Below are 14,989 nucleotides of genomic sequence, written 5' to 3'. Positions count from 1 at the left end.
ATTTCCAAGCCTGGAAGCTGGTTTGCTTCCAGACAGCACCGTCCGCCACCCCGCTTATCTGGACCCCCTGTCTGCTGTGGTTCATTCTGGCCAGGGGAACCCCAGGGTGCTTCTGAGCAGGCAGCTAGCTGGTGCAGGTCAGAGTAGGAGCCTTCAGGAGGGCTCTGCTGCCTCTGGCTCCTTTCTCTTCATGGTTTCTCCCTAGCACCAGTTCCCTCTCTGGGTCCTCCCCTGCCAGTGCTCTGCAGCTCACTGGCCTTGGAGCAGGAAAGCGGAGGGTGGAGAGTGTTTCTAGAAAGCCCTTTCTAGAATTCACCATTCACCAGTGAGAAACGCTTTGGGTTTTTTTTTTGGTTTGGAGGGCACCCCTGAAGGTGCTCCGGGCTTTCTCCGGGCTCCGTGCTCAGGGCCCTGTCAGGGCTCAGGTGCTCCATGTAAGGCAGGCGCCCTGCCCACTGTGCTCTTTCTCTGGGCCCGCCACTGCCCTGTCCACTTAGCAGGGTGAGCGTGTGTGTTGGGGGCGGGGGTTGCTGGGGAGGCCGGGAATGGGGGCCTGTCTTCCCGCTAGCCGCAGGGGTGGGGATGCGGCAGGGGTGGGGTCCTCCCGCCCTCTCCTGACCCCCCGTCCCTGACGTGTCTCCTGCAGCCCCAGGATGAACACCTGGACACCTTCTGCCGCCTGCTGGGCGTGGAGCAGTCGCAGATGAAGCACTGGCTGTGCCACCGCAAGCTGGTGACCACGGCGGAGACCTACGTGAAGACCATGTCCCTGCAGCAGGTGGTCAACGCGCGCGACGCCCTGGCCAAGCACCTGTACGCACAGCTGTTCGGCTGGATCGTGGAGCAGGTGAACGAGGCCCTGCGCAGCACCCTCAAGCAACACGCCTTCATCGGGGTCCTGGACATCTACGGGTAGGCCCAGAGACAGCCCAAGGAGGGGCACGCGTGACCCATCAGGACACCAGCGGCTCCCCGCTGAGTCAGTCTTTCTCCCTTCCGTCCCTCCCCCCACCCCGGGAAACTGAGGCTTAGAGAGGAAAATGTCTTCTCCAATGAGAAAGTCTTGGGCCGGAGTGATAGTATCGTGGGTACAGCAGGGAGAGCATTTGCCTTGCATGCGGCTGGCCTGGGTTCGATCCCTGGCATCCCATATGGTCCCCTGAGCAACACCAGGAGTAATTCCTGAGTAGTGCAGAGCCAGGACTTAACCCCTGAGTCTCGCCAGCTGTGACCCAAAAAGTAAAACAAACAAAAAACATGGAAAGTCTTATCAGACTAGAACAGATTTGGGTTTTATACTTCCATCTTGTGTCATTATTTTAGGGGCTGCTTCCAAGCACCTGGGGGTCACCCCTTGCCATCCCGGGCTCGTCAGGCAGGAGAGTTCAGTGGTCGGGTCCTGCGGTCCTGGGGCCCCTTGTGGTGCCAGGGCGCAACCTCGGGGCCTTCGACCGTGGAACCGTCTCTGGTCCCTATTGTGTGTGCGCCTCACTCATCACCTCCCCCAGCCCCGTGATGTGTTGTGTTTTGTTTTCAGTGCTTTTAGTGCTGCGGCTTCTGTCTGCACATTGGGGAGAGCGGGGAGGTGGGTGGGCAGCAGCTGTTGAAGGGTCAGGGGAGGCAACACATGTGGTGGCAACTGTGCTGGTCCCAGCCCCACCGCCTGGCTCCCCCGGGCCTCCTCTGAATTGACCTAGGAGGTAGAGGTGATGACTGGAGAGGGTCATCAGACCGTGGCACCAAAGGACCTGCAGAGAGCACTGAGAAGCTCGGGGGGGTCGACTTGGTGCTAGCTGAGCTGGGGGACCGGAGGGGGCGGGTAGGCACAGCCAGGGAAAGGGTGTCTGAGAAGCACAGGGGAAGCACCTTAGGGTGTAAGGACTACCGGGAGGTGAGCATTGCCGGGGACGTGGGGCGTCCCCTCTGGGTGGCTCTGGGAGTAGACAGGGGCTGTCCCTTTGTCCTGGCTGCATGCGCTCCACGCTGGGCTCCTGCTGGGCTCCGAGCACCGGACCTGGAGCAGTCTGTGCTCTTGGGGTGAGCAGCCCGGCTCACGGCAGTTAGCTAGTGCCCAGTTTTTCCCCTGTGCTGTGAATATCTCCAGAGAATTGCATTTGCCGGAATACTGCCCTCCTGTGTCACCTTCTTAGATTAGACCTGGACAGAGTCCAGCTTTCTGCCCAGCGCCCTCCAGCCACCCCAGGGGGTACCAGTGGGTGCAGTCCCCAGCTGCCTGGTGCTGCAGAAACCCTGGATCAGTGATCTGTGCTGTGCAGGGGGAGTCAGCTTCTGAGTCCCCGGGGGAGGGGGACTTGGGGGCTCGGGGTCGCTCTTACTCAGCGTGTTGAAATAGGGCAACTATTTTGGGCATGCACGTGGCCCGCCCCGGTCACCGAGCGCCACGTGTGCTGCTCAGGTACTTGGGCACGCTTGGCTCACAGGAGGGGGCCTCAGGCTGAACCGCGGGCAGCAGCATCGGAGCCGTCCTTGGGCCTGCAGGAATGTCACATTTTCACTGTCCATGTGTCATAGTTGAGTGGATTTTCCCTGAGACCCCTGCTACCCCACGATGATGTCAGGGTTGGCCTGTCCACGTGTGAGCGGCATCCTTGTCCACAGATCTAGAGGCCCCTACCTCCCGTGGCTGACCTGAATGTTGCCCTCCACCTGCCATGGCCTGAGCTCCTCAAAGAACCCTGACTCCTTGAGGGGCCATGGAGGAGCACGTGTGTGTGTGTGTGTGTGTGTGTGTGTTGTGGGGGGGGTTGTACCCCACCTGCCTCGCTCCAGGCCGTGTGTCCTTTATTGGTGCTGTCCCCAGTCAGGCGTGCACTCACCATCTCCAGCCACGACCCAGCATGTCCCCACTGAGAAAGCGCCTCTGTCTCCACCGGCAGAGAGGAGACGGGGTGCGGGGTTCCTTGTCCTGCGTTCAAGGCGGTGCCCACACTGTCCTCTAGGCGGTGTCAGATCAGATGCAGGATCGGGTCAGTCTGGGGCTCTCGTGCCACCTCCTCCAGTGGTTCTGGAATCTGCCCAGACCTTCCCGCACAAACCCACACTAGTCTGGGCCCTCTGTGGTTGGAGTTGGCAGGAGCAGGGGACGGTGCTTCCAGAAGCCTGAGGGTCACTCCCAGCTTGACCCAGCCCAGCTGTGTGGTCCCAGCTGTCCAGTGTTTGGAACTGGCAGAGCTGGAGACCGCCCGTGCCACCCTGGGCAGTGCTCAGGGCACCGTGTGGTGCTGGGATCAAGCTATGGCAGGCTGCCCTTTGCCACCCTCCCGCATCTCAGGGCAGTGACCGATGGACAGGGGGCACTGCCATGAGTGGTGTGCTTCTGTCCGCCAACCTCCACCCACTTCTAAGTGGTGGGGGCTCCCCCCGGCTCCCTGGAATAGAAACTAGGGCCGCAAGAGATGATCATTCCTGGCTGGGGCATAGACTGCATCGAGAGAAGCGTCTGGGTGGGAACCAGAGTCTGACCTCTCTGATGCAGCCACATCCCACATAGCTAAGTTGAGGGCCGAGGGGTTGATGTCCCTGACAGTTCACGGATGCTCATGTGAGGTTCCAGGAGCTTGGGGACAGAGATCCAGATAGGACTAGCCTGATGGCCGCCCCGTGTCCCGCAGAAGCCCTGCTCCCCGGCCGCCCCCTGCCCCATGTCTGTCCACTCCACTTTCTGTGCAAAGGCAGAGGGGCCCCGCTGGTTCTGTGTGCAGACAGCACTGAGCTCTGAGAGTCCCATCTGTCCATCCAGGTTCCGGGGGGGTGGGGGGGGAGGCACTTTCTCGCCTTGCAAGCATCCCTGCCCCTGGCAGCTCTGCTCAGGAGAGAGAGTGCCGGGCATTAACGATGAGCGATGAGCGTGCAGTGACTGGGAGCTGCTTGGGGTCGCAGCATCACTTCCCAACAGTACCCCCTGGTTTTTAAAGGCCTGTTCTGGCCATGACTATACTCAGAGATTAAGGTGGAAGGAAATCATGTGCTCTGTTTCATTTTGAAGATCAAAGGAAATCAAAGTAGAGGTGAAAATTGTCTTCCCTGCAAATAAGAACCTCAGGATTCAGCGGGGGTGGGGGGTGGGGGGAAGGGAAGAGACGAGAGGGGGGTGAGGTGGCATGGAGGGTTGGGGGACTGGGGGCTGCTGGGGATGGAGTCCAGAGACTCAGACACACAGAGCCTGCATTCTACCTGTGTGAGTTATATCCCCAACCCCAAGGCTGCTTCTGTGGTTTGACCTTCCTCCCGCCCATGGACTCTGGGGTCTTTAACGCTCAGCATTGATTTTCCGGGAGGAATCCAATTCCTTATGTGTATAAATTCCGTTTATGACGTTTTAATGCTGTGAACGCTAAACAGATCCATTGTGTTTATTTTTAAAAGTTATCTTGGCTGATGGGAAGAATCACTCTGCATATGACGAGGCTGGAATGGGGAGGGCTTCCTCTCTTCCTGACTCCGTTCATCCCCGACATTCCCCAGGCCTCCCCAGCCCCTCATTCATCTCTGGCCCTCCGGCATGGCGGTAATTACCCTTGGCCAGCAGAGGAATTGTTTCCAGATAATATCTTAGGAATAAGGAAATTATGAGCTAATTTCAGACCATCTCAAATTAATGAGAATGTTCTTTGTAGAGCACTGGCATTGTAAACCTTCAAAAAATGACAAGTGGGAGATCCTGAAATCCTTCCTCGGTGGGGCTCAGTACGAGCTCTGCAAACACAGTCACTTCCCAGGCCCGGGGCCAAGGGCGAGACTGCCTCTTTCAGGGGCCTTCTAAGTTTGGTTGATGACATTTCCTCTGGGACTTAGTGGTTGTTGGCAACCCACCCTGGGTGCAGTGGGGTGGGGAAAGGAAGGGGGTGTTAGAGGGTAGGACAGCACCCCCCCCCCCGCCTCCTCTGGCCTAGGAGGGCACCTACCAAGCTGAGTGACCAGCGGGTACAGGCCTTGCCCTGCGGGGACTGGTCTGCAGCTCCACTGGGACTCTGTCTTGGATCATTTTTTATGTGCCCAGAACTCGTCCTCCGCCTGGAGTGTTGTAGGAACAATATGTTCAAGGCTATTTGCTCGCCAGGTGCTTTCCTCCATGCGGCTGATTTGTGCCTTACCCTCTGCTCAAACCATTCCCAGCCCAGCCCCACTGGGCCTTGCTCCGGTATTTCCTCTGAGACTGGCAGTGAGGGTGTGGTGGTCTTTGTGAAAGGAGGGACATTGTGTTTCTTGAGGCTGGGAGTGCTCAGTGGCTGGGGGGGTGTGTGTGGAAGGTTGTTGTTTGGGGGAGAGGGGAGGCTGCTCTGGCCCCCCACAATGCCCCCACTCTCTGCTCTCCTCGTGCACAGACACCACCTCTTCCAGGAAGGCTGCCCACTGGCCCACAGCCTTATAAGAGTTTTTTCTTGCTGTTTTAAGTCACATTTCTACTCTTTGGTCAAGAATGTGATCTCAGGGGCCAGAGAGATCGATCGCACAGAGGGTAGAGTGCTTGCCCAGGTTCCATGCCTGGCATCTCACTGCAGTCCCTGCCAGGAGTATATTCCGTGAGCTCAGAACAAGAAGTCAGCCCTGAGCATCTCTGGGGGTGATAGAACAACCAAGAACATGCCCAGGGACACCCCAGGTCGAACACCCAAGAATAATTGAGATAAGTACCAGGAGCTTGGAAGCCGGCCTCACATGCTGGGGGAAAAGGCAGCTCAGATAGAGAAGGAAACAACAAGCAAAGGATGTTTGGAGGACTTGCTTGGGATGCGAGATGAGTGCTGAAAGTAGACTATAGACTGAACACGATGGCCACTCAAAACTTCTGTTGCAAACTACGACACCCTAAGGGAAAGACTGAGCAAAAGGAAATGCCCTGCCACAGAGGCGGGGTGGGGTGGGGTGGGGTGGGTAGGATGGGCTGTGGGGGTGGGAGGGCTACTAGGATCATTGGAGGTGGGGAATGGGCACTGGTGGAGGGATGAGTACTTGATCATTGTATAACTTAAACCCAAGCACAAAAGTTTGTAAGTCTACAACTGTATCTCATGGTGTTTCACTAATAATAATAATAATAAAAATAAAAATAAAAAAAAGAGAGAATATGCCCAGGGAGAGGTGCTTGCAGGGCCCATCAGAGCAGCCGGATGCACCATTAAAAGTGAAGGCTGCCAAGCTCAAGAGGCCCGAGGCATGTTCTGCACTTAGTCCGGATGACTTCTGCGGTGTAGGCCTCTGAAAGGAACCTCCCAGTAGTGAAACAGGGGGCAAGAGGCAGGAGAGAATCGCGGGCACTCATTTCTACACCCACTTTTCCTGAGCAGTCTCCTTCAGGGCCTCTTCTACGTTAGAAGCAAGAGTGATAGTCTTGCTCCTCCCATTCAGCTGGGTCGTCCAGATGGACACTGGCTGTGGTAGTCCTGGGATTCCAGAGACAGAATCTGGGACTTCTCTGCCCCTCAGGAGCCAGTCCCTGGCCAGCCCCTTGGGTAGAAGAAGCCGGCTCTTACTGGGTCCTCTCTTCCATTCTGCAGGTTCGAAACCTTTGAGGTCAACAGCTTTGAGCAGTTCTGCATCAACTATGCCAACGAGAAGCTCCAGCAGCAGTTCAACTCGGTAGGCTGAGGGCGGGGGGGGAGGGCGGGGTCTGTGTCTGGGCGGGTCAGGGTCTGAGTGGTCCGCATCTGGGTGGGCTGGGGCTGGTGGTGTGGGTCAGGGCCATTTGGGGCCCTGGGAGGCCAGGGCTGCGCAGGTCAGGCGCCCACGCACTCACTTCCTGCAGGAGTCAGCTCAGTTGTCTTCTTCCCAACTTAGAGGTCTCGAGTCCCGCTCTGCACTGGGTTTCCTGGGGTGCCCTTGCTCTAGGGAGGCACTCATCACTGGCCAGGAGCTTATCCAAATGGGGTAGCCGGGCCAAGAGGGAGGAGGTGCCTCCTTTGGATTTTTGCTCCCTCGACCCATACCTGACCTTCAAGGGTCTCAGCAGTTTCCAACCAGATACAAGCCTTCCTGCTGTGGGGGTGGGGGTGAGGAGGGGGCAGCAGTGAGGTGATGACTCCAAGCATGTGGGGAGCCTTCAAGTGAGTCCATCTTTAAGATGTTGCCATTGCAACGTGCGTCACTTAAGCCACATCCGAGTGCCGCGCCAACACGCCAATCTGCAATCCTGACTGTGGCATTGGTGCCCGAACCTGTTCTGGTGGGGGCACTTCTCATCCTCCAGGACTTGGACCTCCCGGGGCCAGCGGGCTGGGGAGGTGAAGGTTGGGGCGTGACTGCAGGCCACTAGCCCCAGCCTCTGACTTCTTCCCCCCAGCACGTCTTCAAACTGGAGCAGGAAGAGTACATGAAGGAGCAGATCCCTTGGACTCTGATTGATTTCTACGACAACCAGCCCTGCATCGACCTCATCGAGGCCAAGCTGGGCATCTTGGACCTGCTGGATGAAGAGTGCAAGGTGAACTGCTGGGCACCAGGGCTAGAGACAGCTGCACGGGGAGCACGTGTGTCACCTGCCACCTCCTGTCTCTAGTGCATGGGAGAAGCTTTGCTGCTTGGCTTGTGCAGGGCAAGGTCCCGCTGCTTAGACGCCATGGCTTTGCTGGTGCTCGCCTTCCCAATATGGATGTGGGTGATGCAGGAGCGAGGGCCGTGGGTCTCTGTGTTCGTCCATGGTTCCCAGGTTCTTCGATGTTTGTGCCCAGTAGGGACCAGAGCCATAGGACAGCACGTAGGGTACTTGCTTGCTTGGGGCTATCCTGGGTTCCATCCCCAGCACCACGTGTGGTTCCCCTGAGCTGGCCGGGAGTGATCCCTAAGCTCAGAGCCAGAATTAAGCCCTGAGCACCTTGGGGTGACAGGAGACTAAGAGAGAACAGGGCAGGATGTGGGCTTCTAGTCAAATATATAACCTAAGAGGTCTTAAATAAATGGACAGCCCTCACCAGCCCAAGCCGGAATGAGAGATGTTAATCTTATCTTAGCAACACAAACGGGCTCTAAATTAATAAGACATCTCTGGGAAGCAGAGGGGAGTCCTTGGAGAGTCTGTTTGGTAAGAAGCACAAAGGCCCAGTTTTCTTATAAAAACTCTACAAAAAACAAGCTATACTTAACTTTGGGGCTGAGTGATAGCCCAGCAGGTAGGGCATTTGCCTTGCACGCAACTAACCCGGCCGACCCGGGTTCAATTGTTCTGCCCCTCTCAGAGAGCCCGGCAAGCTACCGAGAATATATTGCCTGCATGGCAAAGCCTGGCAAGCTACCCGTGACGTATTCGATATGCCAAACACAGTAACAACAAGTCTCACAATGGAGACGTTACTCGGCCTTCTCGAGCAAATTGATGAACAACGGGAGGACAGAGCTGCAGTGCTACTTAACTTTAATCCTATACTAAGTTTTTCCCTGGCTGGGAAGTTGCTTTCTCTTCTAATTTATTTTCCAGTCTTTTCAACTCCAAGTCTGAGCATTTTTTTATTCAATATTTCTCTTTTCTTCTCTTTTGGGGTCAAGGTGAGGTGGAGTGGGCCATACCCAGCAGTGCTCTGTGCACTCAGAGGTCACTCCTGGCGGGCCAGTGGGGCGGGGGTGGGGGGGGGCATGTGGAGTGTCAGGAATGGAACCTGGTTTTAACTGCATGCAAGGCAGGTGCCTTAGCTGCTATATTATTACACTGGCCCCAGTTCTTTGGTTTTCACTCGCTTGCTTTTGTTTTTTTCCATTTAGTTTGAGGCACTGTGATGTCCAGTGCTGTTCATGATAGGCTTTCACGCATGCTCGGTCCCAGAGCCATACCCTCCGCCAGGTCCACAGCCCTTCAGCGCCCACCCCTCCCACCCGCCCTCTGCCTGCCACCCTGGTAGGCTCGGTTCCGTAGACCAGATCTCAGGTGCTGTTGTGTCTGGCCATTTCTTATCCCCTTACCATCTTTATTCCTATTTTACTGTGGGGCTGCCCATACCCAGCAGTGCTCAGGTCCTCACTCTTGGCTCTGAGCTCAGGGATCACTCCCGGTGGGGCTCAGGGAACCGTATGTGATGTCCAGGATCTAACCCGTGTGTTTATTGTGTGCACACATGCACCATGACTCCCATGCGAGCTCTCTGGTTGATCCCTGTAGTATGTTCCTTCCTTTCCCACAGAGGAGGGGATTGGGCTGTGCCTCGTGATGGGGGAACACATGTGTCAACTTGGCCCCATGTCCTGCTCTGCCCCCGTTCTTCTGTGCGTGATCCTGTGTGCCCCAAACCCTTACTTTGCCTCCTGGCATAGTCCCCTCCCCTTCTCCCCCAGCCCGCCTCCCCCTTCCTCCCCATCCCCGGTGTTTCTAAACATAGGAGTCTTGGAGATGAATTTGAGGCAGAATCTCTTTCAAAGATGCTGAATTAAATTTTCTTTATTTCGTCTGCCCAATACAATTAATTGCTGCCCTCAGGGAAAAGTTTTTCTTTTCTTGGCTTTTTCTCTGGCACTTAGCCCTGGATGCTCGGTGGTGGTCACACCGAAGGGATCTTGAGAAAGCTGCACACCTGCGGAGTCCCTGAGAAGTTCAGCAAAGGGTGTCAGCAGTTTCTTCGTGGTGCTGCTTTTATTCTTTTACCAAATGAGGCCAGTGGAAAAGTGATGCCTGGTGCAGGGGTCACCTTTAGGCAGGGCCAGTGTTGGCTGCAGGGGGAACAGTGAAGGCCCTGCGGTCTTCGCCATGAATGAGGAGGGTTCAGGGTGGTGGTGGAGGGACGGAGATGGGGGGAAAGGTGAGAGTGTGATAGTACAGCGGGGAGGGCGCTTGCCCTGCACACAACCAACTTGGGTTCGATCCCTGGCACCCCCTGTGGTTCCCGGAGCACTTTCAGAAATGATTCCTGAGTGCCGAGCCAGGAGTAATCCCTTAAGACTGTCGGGTGTGGCCCCCAGGATGGTTGGGGGAGCATCTTCCCCCGGAGGGGAGGCCTCGTGTGCATGTCCCCTGGAGCATCACACGCAGTGGCTCGTTGCTCTGTTCTGTCCGCCCTGAGCCTAGGGAGCCACTTTTCCACTTTTCTCTTTTAATTTCTGTCCTTATTCTCGTTCAGGTGACACGGTTACTATAGTGTTAATGATTATGGGCTTTTCAGGGGAGTGTCCTTCATAGAACATTTACCTTTTCATGCTGGGATATCCTGTTCAAAGGGACCAAAAGAAAAGAAAAGAAAAAGAAAAAGAAATAAATGTAAAATACCTAAATGAGCACATATTAGAACATTTATATTGTTGATGACCTGCTTTCCAGGCTGAAATAATTTGTGCATTATCTTAGTTCTGCTTTTGTCCTTTGTAATTAATGGTAATTATGCTTTTTCTTTTTGACTTTTTTGGGTCACACCTGGAGATGCTCAAGGGTTAGTCCTGGCTCTGCACTCAGGAATTTCTCCTGGCAGTGCACTGGTGGACCATATGGGATGCTGGGTTTTGAACCCATGTTTGCAAGGTAAACGCCCTATACACTGTGCTATTGCCCCTGCTTTTTGTTTTAATACGCCCAAAAGTTGTATAAAAATAGAAACTTGAAAAGGCAAAAAAAAAAAAAAGACCAAACTGGGGCTGGAGCGATAGCACAGTAGGTAGGGCATTTGCCTTGCATGTGGCCAACCCAGGTTTAATTCCCAGCATCCCATATGGTCCCCCGAGCACCGCCAGGAGTGATTCCTGAGTGCAGAGCCAGGAACAACCCCTGAGCATTGCTGGGTGTGATCCAGAAAGCAAAACAAACAAACACATTTATGTTTATGTTGTATAGTTAATGCACCCTCACCACCACCAGCGTACCCAAGGCCCTCGTCCAGAGCGTGCTCATATGTCCCTTGATTCCCAGCTTCCTCCCCCAGCCCTGCACTCCCACTGCTTGGTCATCTCAGTTGTGTGGTCCCAGACCAAGAATCCACCGTCGTTCAGTCTCTTCCATTCCCTCGTTTTGTTTCTCTCTATACCACAGACAACTGAGATCATCCATATTTCTCCTTCCCCCTTTGACGTATTTCGTGAAACACTAGGCCTTCCTGTTCCGTCCAGGTTGCAGCGAAGTGCATGATTTCATCTTTTTTCACAGCTGTGTAGTATTCCATTGCACATGTGTATTTCTGCTTTGTTGTCCGTGCATCTGTCATTGGGCATTTCGGTTCTTTGTGTCTCCTGGCTATTGTACTTAGCCCTGCAGTGATCATAGGTAGAGATGCATCTTTTTTAACTGGTGCTTTTGTGTTCTTGGGCAAGATGCGAAGAAGTAGAATCACTGGGTCATACAGAAGCTCTCTTCTTCCTTGTTTTGGGACATTCAAAGCTGTCAATACGGACATTGAAAGGGCCCCCTGCAGAACTCTTGGAGAAGTGTGACCGCCATCAAAAACTACCCTGGGCTGGAGCATGGAGACTAGAGTTCGTGGCTTGGACCCCAGTTGTTGCTAGTGCAACTATCACTTAGTATCTTCTGGGTTACCAGAACCAAATTCCCAAATTTTGGGCAGATGGGTGGCACAGAAACATCAAGACCAACTCCTTATTGGGTGGCCTGGAGAGCGAGTGTGAAGACTCACTGGTGTGGAATTCCACAGCGAACTCTGGTGGTCAGGGCAGGGCTGGAGGATGGGGCAGCTGGCATGGGGTGGTCACTCGTGGGGAGGAAATAATCCGGGCAGGGATGGGGAGTGAGTATGTCCCAGGAGCTGGCAGAGGAGGTGGACATGTCATGCATGGGCCACTGGGCCGCGGGCCGGTCCAGAGCAGGGAGCCTCTTCAGCTCATTCTGCTCTGCTGGTGTGACCTCACGTGCCAGCCGCTCCCCCCCTCTGACCCTCCCCCCCTCTGCCCACCCCCGGCTGCCTCACTGGCTCCTGCATCCACGTTTTCGTCTGGCCTCATGTCATCCATCAATTAGGATCACGCGGCGGGGGGGGGGGGGGGGGGGAAGACAGAATCCAGCCTCTGGACATCACCTGCCTACTAGGTTGGTGTCCTCGGCCGTGACACCCCTTTCTGTGCTTCCACAGGTGCCCAAAGGGACTGACCAGAACTGGGCTCAGAAGCTGTATGACCGACACGCGGCAAGCCAGCACTTCCAGAAACCCCGCATGTCCAACACCTCCTTCATCGTCATCCACTTCGCCGACAAGGTGGGCTGCCGTCGGGGGCATGGGTGGGGTATGGGGCTCAAGGTGCCATGTCCATCCATTTCACTTGCAAGTGGCCTGATGTCAACTGGGCGAGGTCCCCTTCTCTCTCTCTCCCTGCTGTCACCGGGGCACCCCTACACACTTCCCACTTGGCAGGACCCTGCAGAGTCGCCACTTCCCAGCCAAACATTTCACAAATTCCAAGGGGAGGGTCTCTGTCCTGGGAACAGAGCAGCGGACAGGGAGCAAGGAGAGAAGGAACTTGGGGAGCAGGGGAAAGGACCCTTTCCTGGCACTGGGGCATGCCTGGGACCTTTCCTGGGTTTCTCCTGCACACAGTAGGGAGGGGGCCCATGGGCGGCCCCCCAAGGAAGCCTCTTGTGTTGCATCGTACAGAACTCCCTGCCATCAGATGGTTTTCCGTGAACAGGAGGCCCGTCCTCTGTGCCAATGCTGAGCTGCCCTTTAGAAAGGCACATCCGCCAGGTCCCTGCCTGCCTGCGTGCCGAGCGGGGGAGGGGGGGTGGTGTGTGTGTGTCAGGGGGGAGGGGGGCGGAGACCCATGCATTCTCACGAGGCTGCCCGCATCCCACCCTGCACGCAGGTGGAGTACCTCTCCGACGGCTTCCTGGAGAAGAATCGGGACACGGTGTACGAGGAGCAGATCAACATCCTGAAGGCCAGCAAGGTGAGGCATGAGGCATGAGGCAGCCGGGCAGCAGAGTGCGGCAGCTGCTGTCCCCTGCTCCCCCCCACCCAGGCTACCATGCAGCAGGCAGAGGTGGCAGACGGGGTGGGGGGAAGGGATGGGCAGATGTTCCTGCCTGAAAACGCTCCCGGGACAGTGCCACGGGGGGAGCAGGGGAAGAGGCCAGCCGAGGGTGGGCCGGCAGCGTGGTCGTGTGGAGCCACGGGACCTGGCCTCCCCCCTCTGTGCAGGTCACGGTCCTCTTCACAGCCCAGTATCAGCACCACTCTGGACGCTCCCTGGAGGCCAGAGCTTACGGTACTGGTGTGGCCGGTTAGAGCCAAGGACCAGTCTATCCGGGCACGGGGAAGGAACCAGGGTCCTTTTCCTTCTTATGGGTACCGTGGGGACCAGCATGTCCGCCTGTCCTCCCTGGGGGACCCTTCCTCTGACAGCCCCAGCAGAGACAGGCAGGACAGGTTCTCCCCTCCAGTGGCCCTGCACAGGCCACTGAGGGCAGGTGTGGACAGGGCCCCGCGGACTGGAGAAGGCGGCTGTCCTGTCCAGAGGCAGGCGCTCTTAGAGCTTCGGAGAACCCGGGGAAGGGCTTTTCAGGGGTGAGGAGACATTCCTCACACCACACAGGCGGGTAACATCTCCTAGGGAGATGCCGTAGCTGAGGAGGGCAGTGGCCCTGTGGACCCAAGGACCTAGAGGCCTAAACTGCCTTGAAGGCGGTTCCTAGAGGATTTGAGCCCGGGCAGGTGTGCGGGGTCTGTGGCTGTCGGGAAGAGCAGGGAACCGGTCTTCTCTGAGAGGGATTTTGATTTGGATCAGTGTGAACACATTTTGGAGCTCAGCGCCAGGTTAGCCTCCCAACCTGCCTGGCTCCCGGCCTCTGGTCCTTGTTGATGGATGACTCTTCCCGTTCTCTGCCAGGGTGGGAAGGGGCAGGGAGAGGGAATGGAGGTCGATGGCTCCACCTTCCATCCTCAGCCTTTCCCCCTCTCCCCCCGCCTGCCATCCATTCCATGGGAGCTGAGAAGTCCAGGACATTCCGTTTGCTGGAAAGTGGAGAAATACTGTTGTCCTCTCCCCGCTCCTCCTTTCAGGCACGAATACGGAGCCGTGAAGGGAGCCGGGGACGTTCCCTTTAAGTACAGACTTCAGGGTGGGGGAGAGGGTCCCGGTGCCCATTCGGGAAAGCTGATGGTTCGGAGAGAGTTCAGAAGTCGAGCATTCACAGATACCGATATGCCGGAGTGTCATTTTCTCTGATCTACTCCTCAAAGGTCATGGCTCCCATCTCTCTCCTGCCCACTCATCCCACCACAGTTATAACCTTCCTTCCACGTATCACAGGGTCATGGAGGACGCCGGGCTGGACCGTGGTGTGACACGGGCTGCTCAGGCTGAGGGAGGAGGTCGCAGTGAGAAGAAGGTGACCTGGAGCCAGGCTGGGGGTGGGATCCTGGTACGTCAGGGACACGAAAGGTCTGAGCCAGGAGTTTGGTCAGAATGTGAAGCCCTGAGAAGGGCCTCAGCTATGGCGGCAGGGGGAGGGGATGGGAACACCCCTCTTCAGGGGGCGTTAGGAGCAGGGAGATGAGAAGGCTCAGAGCCCCTCCCCCGAGATGCTGGTGCTCCAGCACCCCCTTCTCAGGGATCAGCATGGGGCAGTGTGTGTTCCCTGTGTGGGAGACGGACCACCCACTCTGTCCTGCCTGGGTTCTAGTCTGGATATTCTGTGGAAGGACAGGAAGCTGCTGCAGAGGCAGAACATTCAGGAACCTGAATATGAGGGCCCTCCAAGGGTGTCTCCTCACACCCCAGTTCAGGCCACACCCCAGTCCCTCGGCATGGGGGAGGCTCTGGGAAGTTTACTAATGTCACAAAACCCACTAAAGTTTGGGGTGATTCTGTCTGAGTTCTGCTCCAGTATAGCCACCTTCTCCCCATCTACACGGAGGTGCTGCCCATCTTTGGAAGTAAAGCCTCAGATTGTCTTGGAAAGTTTCTTTTATTCCCTTCCTTTTAAATTAGGTAAGGTAAAGGTAAAGGCCCTCCCGTTGATCGTCGATTTGCTCGAGCGGGCCCAGTAACGTCTCCATTGGAGACTTTGTTGTTACTGTGTCTGGCATATCGAATACTCTCGGTAGCTTGCCGGGCT

The 14,989-nt window shown here is 56.2% G+C and overlaps 1 protein-coding gene across 2 annotated transcripts in view; it reads left to right on the top strand.

Annotated features, from left to right (window-relative positions):
• MYO5B (myosin VB) overlaps positions 1-14,989 on the top strand; it is a 194,338-nt gene that overhangs the window by 132,267 nt on the left and 47,082 nt on the right. For both annotated transcript variants that reach the window (XM_056138147.1, XM_056138146.1), the window contains exons 10-14: positions 647-912; positions 6,519-6,600; positions 7,301-7,441; positions 12,009-12,131; positions 12,736-12,819. In XM_056138147.1, coding sequence (XP_055994122.1) covers positions 647-912; positions 6,519-6,600; positions 7,301-7,441; positions 12,009-12,131; positions 12,736-12,819 — 696 coding nt within the window. The remainder of the gene's footprint in view (positions 1-646; positions 913-6,518; positions 6,601-7,300; positions 7,442-12,008; positions 12,132-12,735; positions 12,820-14,989) is intronic.

Source organism: Sorex fumeus, unplaced genomic scaffold (assembly GCF_029834395.1).
Source record: "Sorex fumeus unplaced genomic scaffold, SorFum_2.1 ptg000128l, whole genome shotgun sequence".
NCBI lineage: Eukaryota > Metazoa > Chordata > Mammalia > Eulipotyphla > Soricidae > Sorex > Sorex fumeus.
The sequence above is the reverse complement of the archived record's forward strand: the minus strand, read 5'-3'. Positions and strand labels throughout refer to the sequence as shown.